Consider the following 8,359-nt stretch of genomic DNA (forward strand, 5'->3'; position numbering starts at 1 on the left):
TGAATTGCAAAGTAATTCAACACAGGTAATGCATTCTGGGAAAGTGTTCGTCTTCCCTGATCTACAAAAGTTTGAGTTCAGTTTTTTAAAAGAAATTAATAACTTTTTTAAGCTAGGGTGCATTGAATTCATCAAAAGTGACAGTCAAGACTTTTACTTTGTTACAGAACAATATATAATGCTGTTCTTTTAAACGGTTTTTACAAAAAGATGAAGTGATTTCAACATTGATAATAATAAGAAATATTTCTTAAGCACCAAATCATCATATCAGAATCATACAGAATACATACACAATATAATACCTATTCTGAAGGATCATGTGACACTGAAGACTGGAGTAATGATGCTGAAAATTCAGCTCCATCAAGAAATATATTACATTTTTAAATAGAAAACAGTTATTTTAAATTGTAAAATAACTTTTTTCTGTATTCTTAATCAAATAAATTGGAGAGAGACTTCTTTCTAAAATATTTTCAAATATTACTGACTCACAACTTTTGAACAGTAAACAAAAATTTCTATAGTGTAGGTAGCATTTCAAAAGTCTGTCTGTCTAACAATCCGTTAGATTGCACTAATCCGTCACAAGACTTTATTTAAATTTGTTGATTTCTGCTTCCTTACATTCAATTTTGAATAAAAATTCTGCAACCTGTTTGCCGTCTCAGTTAAAATGGAACTGAATTGGAATGAATAACTGAATTCTCAATTCAAGTCTGAATGACGCACAACCCTGCTGTATGGACAACATTTCTAAAAGTAGAAAAGAAATAATTTAGAAATATTCCACCCTTGGCTGGATCTCATTATTATCTAACCAAATACTTAATGCCTCAATATTGATATTACTTAGGACTCAGGGTTAATAATTGATTATTTCATTTCCGCTATCTAATTGTTTTTCACCTAGCACACACAGCTAAAAGTTAATTGAAATTTCATATCCTTAAGGGAATCTCCATACAATTTTACAAAAATATCATATTACCAGACAGGCAGAGAAATGTTCTCAAGCTTGTAAGCTGTAGAAAAAGCACAAATGATAAGCTGAATGAAGTGAATGGTGAAGTCAAATATCGTGAAATCTCGTAAAACCATGTCATGTTGAAAGACTCATCAGAAATCTCATGCCAAGTGTAATGACTGTAATGCAATTTATGCATATCATGTCTCACCTTCTTTGGCAGCAGATTAAAAAATTGTGGCATTTACTTTGTATATTATCCTGATATTTAACACTGTAAACCCAGTTAACATATTTCAGTTTATAAGTTTTGAGTTAAATGAACATGCCAAAAACTCTTATCTGCGTAGTAGCACTTTGTGAAAAATCTGCAATGTTTAGGTTCACAGTGGGTTGCAAGAGTGAGTAATTATATTGGCAGAGAGCTATTTACATGTAAAAACATAGTCAAGGATATATAAAATGCCCTTGTTGTGTGTCCTGGCGAACAGGTGGTGTACTGGGAAGATGACACCAAGCCGGATACAGTGGGTAAAGTGAGGATCACTGGAAACTACACAGCAGTGAATGTCAGCGGCCTGCAGGGGAACACTCAGTACTATTTAGCGGTGTGTGCCTTCAATACTGCAGGAACTGGCCCCCAGTCTGTACCTGTCAATGTTACCACCAAAAAACCACGTGAGTCCATTTTTAGACATTTATTCAATGAATGGGATTTTACTTGGAAGATATTGGTAAAATATTCTTTGTTGGATGTAAGAAGACGGTTCAATGGAAGCCTTCAATCTCAGAATAAAAATAATAGTCACACTTCAGTTCAGGGTGCAATTCTCACTATTAACTAACTATTATGTATAACTTTTACCTCAATAATATCCTAATAACTGCTTATTAATAGTTAGTAAGGTAGTTGTTAAGTTTAGGTAGTGGATAGGATTAAGTGATGTAGATGTCATGCAGAATAAGACATTAATATGTGCTTTATTAGTACTAATAAAAGAGCCAATATCATAGTAGCATGCATGCTAATAAGCAGCTAGTTAATAGTGAGAATTTGACCCTAAACTAAAGTGTTACCAAAATTATAAATAATCTGCGACTTTATATCTCACAGGTGTGAATGTATTTCTTTTTTAATGGGGTCCTATTATGCCTTATGCCTACATTTTTTTACACTTTCTCTAGTGTGTTATGTTGCTGTTTGAGTGTGAAAAAGGTCTGCAAAGTTACAGAGTTCACTCCAAAGGGAGTAATTCTCTATATCAGTGCGCACTGATTCTGAACTCCCTGAAACGCCTCGATTGTAGTCTTGCGTTTTCTTCCAGAAACATGTCACACTATTCTTTATATAATTATAAAGTATATAAGTAGGCTACATATATAAGTAATTCCCATCAAAGGCATACAGTAAGGGGCGTGACATTTCCCAAACGCGCTTGAAGCGGTTGACCAATAACAACACACTGGTCCAGCCAACCAATCAGAGTACATTGCGCTTTTCTGAAGGAGGGGCTTCATACATACAGGAACTAAATAGAGTGTTACTGACTGAAGGGGAAGAGAGGTGCAGCAACAATATAAAAATGTGAAAAATAAGGTGTTTTTTGAACATTCAAGCATGAAAACTTATTCTAGTAGACGGTAGACCCCAAAAACAAAATCAAGACTTTGAAAAGGAGAATAATTGGTCCCCTTTTTTTAATCTTCTCTCAATTAACTTTTTTGTTTATTTACTCTGCTGCAGGAATAAACTCCCATAACATTCAGCAGAGTTTTTTTAAGGATCATCAAATCTTTTAAAGTTGTCAAAGACATTTTTGCTTGAGGCACCGAGTAGTAGATAAACTAGCAGAATTGGGCTGTGAGTTATGTCTGTGAAATATTCATAACTTATAACTTTTGGACAGATCTGCATATTGCTTGTAAATTTCTATTGTGTTGTTGTTGAAACCGTTCACAGAAATTGCTGAGACATGACTTGAAGGTGTGTTTTTTCCCTACTGAAGGAGTTTTCAACCATCTATTTTTGTAGTAGTCAAATGAAGTCAAGTCATGTTTATTTATAAATCATTTAAAAGCAGCAGAAATTGACCCAAAGGGCAGAACCAGATATTATACATATATACTGTATATCAGACAGTATCAAACTGTAGAGGCTTAAAACCAAAATCAATTCTATCTAATTAGTATGGTATGAATCACAGTTTCCAAGTCCGTCTATGAGAGAAACTGTTTTAGCAATGGATTTGGGCTGAAATAACTATCCCTGCTGATGGTACTAATGTGCTTGTCAAACATTTTTGTGTCATTGAACACAATTGATTGCACATTCTGAACCTTTTCTTTCTCCTTCTGTCCATATCTTTCCAACGCACGCAAACCTCAGCGCCTGGACAGCCCCCTCAGAATGTAGAGTGGAATCTGATTGACTCTCAGCTTTTGCTTCAGTGGGATCCCGTCATTGCTCTTGAAACTGAATCTGAGGTCACCGGATACATAGTGAGTGACATCTCTTTGCACCTGGAAAAAAATGCATTAGGATGTTTTATGAGAGTTTTACTGGAGGTAATTCATTGTTTTCCCTTTAGCATGCAGGCATATCCATTGCTACATTGTGAGCCAAACAATGATGGCAGGAACTACAATGCATTATTGCGTCTGATACTATTGATATACATAATAAGGGTTGTCGAGTGCAGTAATTTAGCTACAAAGATATGGCAGTTACATGCCCGAAACCCATTCATTTGTGTGTTTTCATAGATAAGGGCATAGCATATGCTATTTCATGTCTCGTTCCACCTCTCTCTTAATTACACATGCATGCAATTAACAGCTCTCACAGTACTAATTTCCCCACAAGGGAAAACAGTCATGAAGCTCAGGGGGAAAGTACTAGCCATTAGCATCAGTAAACATTATCTAGAATAACAGGGCATCACCTACTGTATATGTGTAACTCCTTTCATGGCAAACATCACTGCTATTGCTTATACTTAGGAATAGAGATTTTAATGAACCACTTTCTCTAAATCGTAAACTGCTACAGACACGAATGATGCCTCAAATCATGCAGCTTTTTGAGAAGAAGTATGTTATTATTTTTCAAAGCGATCTGACTTGGGCTAGTTCATAAAATAGGCTTGTATTGAAGGAGGAACGTGATTCATTTCAGTTTTTATTAGAGCTGTCAATTTAATGCATTAATTCAGTGTAATTAATAAAAAATAATAATAATAAGCACTTTTACAAGTCCGGTATTTCTATTATAATGCCACAATAATGTCTTAAAATTATATACAAATATGTGACGAATTACAATAGATCTAATTGATGAACTTATAACGTAATTAATTCATTTTTTTTAAACGATTAACAGCCCTAGTTTTAGTTGAATGAAACTTTGATTGATTGGGGTGCCTTCATCCGCAGGTGCTGTACAGAAGACACCGGAATAACGGCATGTACTCCGTCATCACCAACAAAACCTCGGTGGAGTTGACCCTCAATCCAAATGACAACTACGTCATTCAGATCAAGACCCTCAGTGAAGGGGGCTTGGGAGAAGGAAGCGAGCCTATCCACATCCACCAACTCAGTAAGTCTCTCATTTCCTGTTGCCGTCTTTTATTTCATCTTCCGCTGACATTGATAAGCTCTTAATGGGGATTCAGTCGGTTTGGACGCCTAAATATTTTGCTCTGTTCGCTTCAGTCTTTCAGCGAGTCATAGAATCCGACCTTTTAAGAAATGCACACTCCTCTGCTATCTATCTCTGTCACTGCGAAGCCCGAGTGGCATATAAATGAGTGAGAATCACCCCCAATTCCTTCGTTCCCTCAAATAGGCGGCAATCAAAACATGCTCTACTTCCCTCCCCCTTCTGACAGAGATCTGCTTACAGATTCAACCCGAGCATTATCATCACGGGATACTTTCCTCAATAATGGCCCTTTCCAAGAACAGGGTACGAATTGGTATGATGAGCATTAGAGGCACAAATCTCGTTTTTTTATTTTATTACTGTTGTGGTTAAAACCATTAGATATGCTAGATAAACTATCATCTATCTATAAAGTATCATGTTCCATTTCATTCGTCAAGCTCTACCATTCTATCCAGATATATATATTATTTAAAATCCAATTATTTAAAATAATGGAAATAATTCCTGCAACAAAATATATATAGTTTTTCAAATAAAATACGTAAACAAAAATGTGCATTGTATTGTCCATTTCATCGGGTCAATGTAAGTTAATAATAAATATAATGTATATGTGTGTGTGAGCGCGTTTAGATATATTTTGAAAATATATGATTATATTTATAAATTCTAATATATTAATTGATATTGGCTTTGACTCCCTGAAACTGACAATTTTCTGACCATTTATTTGGAAAAGAAAAAAAGTTATTTTTTAAGACTTTTTGTTCTTGGAAATTGCCTAATAATTTAGGTTGTGGAGCTGACCTTATATACAATTGCTCTTTGATTCAGGAAAGAGCTGTCTGCGAATTGAAACCACAAAGCTCTGTCTGTCTTTCTCTCCTTTGGGAGGTTAAATAGTGTTTCTTAATGGTTGTGTTTGCATTTGCTTACAGGCATGGGTGCACGTGGATCCAGAGCGGGAAGGCTGTGCACACTTTCTCTCCCTCCGCTCCTCGTCTGCGCTCTGTCGACGCTCAGTGCCTCCTGATGTTCACCTCCCATGAGCACCAGACCAGGCCTCACCAAGAAAAACATACTTTCTGCTCTTTGCTTATACAATGCTTACAGTATGTTTCTCATTACAGTCTGACTTGATGGGATTCCCCAGCTCTGGCAACATGTCTGAAAGAGCCGGATACTGAAATGTCATGGGAATCTTGGGAAATTCATCTTTAGTAAACATGGAAAAGGCCTGCACAAGAGTAATTAGGGTTTTTGGGATGGACTAGAACAAACTGCAAAAAAAATATTTTCTTAATGAGAATTTTTTTGTGTTTTTTTTTTTTCCTGTAAAAATATCTAAACATTCTTAAAAAAAAGATAAATTAAGGAGTTAAAATGAACTCAAATTAAAGTAATTTAACCATAAAATAAGACTCTTTACAGAGAATACAGCTCTTTTTTTATATAGCTTTTATTATTGTCTTACCCTCTGGAAATTTTTTATTTAATTTTTTTGCTATCATAATTTGTTTTGCTTAAAACAAGGAAAATGTATTTTTCAGTGGGGTAAGTATATATATATATATATATATATATATATATATATATATATATATATATATTATATTATATTATAACTAATATTATAATATACGTATTGTTTTACACAGCTAAAATGATCTTGTTTTCAGAGTGTTTAGATATTTTTATAATTGGAAAACAAGACAAACACACAGTTTAAGAAAATTATTTTTTTGCATATAATATGATATGTTTCTTTGGCACTCTAAAACCAGGGGGAAAAAAAGCTTTTGTTTTTTGTATAATACGCTTCTTTATGCAGTGTGCCAATGTGTGCAACATCTTTTCCTCTGATCTTTGAGAACAATCAATGCCTTAAATTCATGTTCACACCAAAGTAGATATAGAAAATAGTTTTGCAGTTGAGGACAAGGGCTAAGAAACCAGTGTTGGTGGGAAGTTGCTCTAATATAATGCAGATTTTTGGATCTGTTTGTGGCTTCTTTTGTGCTGAACTAAGTTCTGGGTCTGGGTTAACAAAGCTGAGCATTGATTTGTCTAAATGGAAATCTTCCATTAGTTAAGAAATGAGCGTCGCTGTCCCGTCCTGATTACAGTGCCATCGACTCCAAAGGCTCCCTCAGTCTCTTTGATGGGTATTAGCATTTTGTTCGACACTTCATGACAGTTAAATTATTGATGCATTAAGCATTAGACACTCTGCACAATTAAGGCTTACTTTTCCTGTGAGAATTTGCTCCTTATACGTCATCCAGCTGAACCAGTTTCACACTTTAATTTCCTTTTGTTAGTCCCACCCACACTATATCGCTATTCACAATCCATTCATGCTTTTTGAAATGCCCCTATTATACTATTTTAAGGTTCCTAATTTAGTTTTGGAGGTCTCCTACAATATGTTTACATGTATGGAGCCCCTAAAGGGACCTTTGCAAAAATAAAAATATACAGACTTTTACGTGCTCACGAGATAAGTTTCTCATGCGCACTTGATAGTTTCTCATGTGCATGCGAAAGTTTCTCGTGAGCACGCGAAATTCTGTATATTTTTATTTTTGCAAAGGTCACTTTTGGGGCTCCGTATACATGCATCCAAGGTATATATATATATAAAAAAATTATATTATTAAATTATAATTTTTACATAATATACATTAGCTTAGAAATCTAGACGCACCCTAGCAGCAGCAAATTTTATTTTGCAGCCAGGGTCGTCTAGCAACTCTCCGTTGGCTTGCGAACTAGAAAAACCAAACTCTTGTCAGGCCAATCATATTGTGTATGAAGTCGGTGGGCGGGCTTAACATAATGACGGCAGAGTTGTGACGGTTCGGCGGGAATTCCCTGCTACTTGAAAACAAAGAAGACGGCTGCTGCTGCTGGCGAACAGCGGTCTTTCAGATCGGCTTTGGCCGCAACTCTGGAAGACTTGGAGTTAAGCTTTTCTTTGAGAAAAGAACAAAGAACGGCACTGAAGTCATTCTTAAAAAAGGAAGATGTGTTCGGAGTTTTGCCGACCGGATACGGCAAAAGTTTAATCTATCAACTAGCTCCGCTGGTGGGAAAACGCTCTGGTTGGTTGTAGCGCTATCCTATTGTGTGCAGAGGGAATTTGAAAGACAACCGTTTATCCCGCCCCTCGGATTGAGCCCTGCCAATGGTGTGTTCCCAGGCCCAACATCTAGATGTGGGTCTGGCTTGACAGGCTAAATATACATTGCAGCATCACCTCTTTTATCACAGTGTCTGAAACGGTTCGATAAGGATTCGGTCTCTCGCTCCTTTCCGTGAGCCTACTATGCTCTGATTGGTCAGACGGCCTAGTCTGTTGTGATTGATCTACAGCTTACAGCGTGTGTCAGAAATGAAACAATTACCATATCTGAATTTCTGATCCAGAGGCTTTCTCAGCACTTGTATACACAGTGATAGGAACTGTAATGATGGCGTCAGTTTTACTGTATCAATTCAAGCCTGAGTCGTCATTCTTTTTGAAGTGGATTTTCTTTCACAAAAAACTTTTCCAGGCCTCATCTACAAACTATAGTGTTTGAGGGCCGGTCAAAGTAGATGTTGTTCACGGGCAGCCAATGAAGACCGTAGGCTGGGATTATGCAGATGTATTACAAACCTACAGAGGTTTGTGCAGGAAGTGAGACTGGAATTACTGACGACTTGTTTCAGGCAGTTCA

At 36.1% G+C, this 8,359-nt stretch overlaps 1 protein-coding gene across 2 annotated transcripts in view; it reads left to right on the forward strand.

Annotated features, from left to right (window-relative positions):
• The window catches only part of cntn3b (contactin 3b), a 62,443-nt gene extending 56,450 nt beyond the window's left edge, over positions 1–5,993 (forward strand). The window contains exons 20-23 of one of the 2 annotated variants that reach the window (XM_079882528.1): positions 1,462–1,648; positions 3,357–3,469; positions 4,403–4,568; positions 5,576–5,993. In XM_079882528.1, coding sequence (XP_079738654.1) covers positions 1,462–1,648; positions 3,357–3,469; positions 4,403–4,568; positions 5,576–5,670 — 561 coding nt within the window. In that variant the 3' untranslated portion in view covers positions 5,671–5,993. The remainder of the gene's footprint in view (positions 1–1,461; positions 1,649–3,356; positions 3,470–4,402; positions 4,569–5,575) is intronic. The other variant, XM_079882527.1, reaches the window with a different exon arrangement.
• The last annotated feature ends 2,366 nt before the right edge of the window (positions 5,994–8,359 follow it).

Source organism: Squalius cephalus (assembly GCF_949319135.1).
Source record: "Squalius cephalus genome assembly, chromosome: 10".
Lineage (NCBI taxonomy): Eukaryota > Metazoa > Chordata > Actinopteri > Cypriniformes > Leuciscidae > Squalius > Squalius cephalus.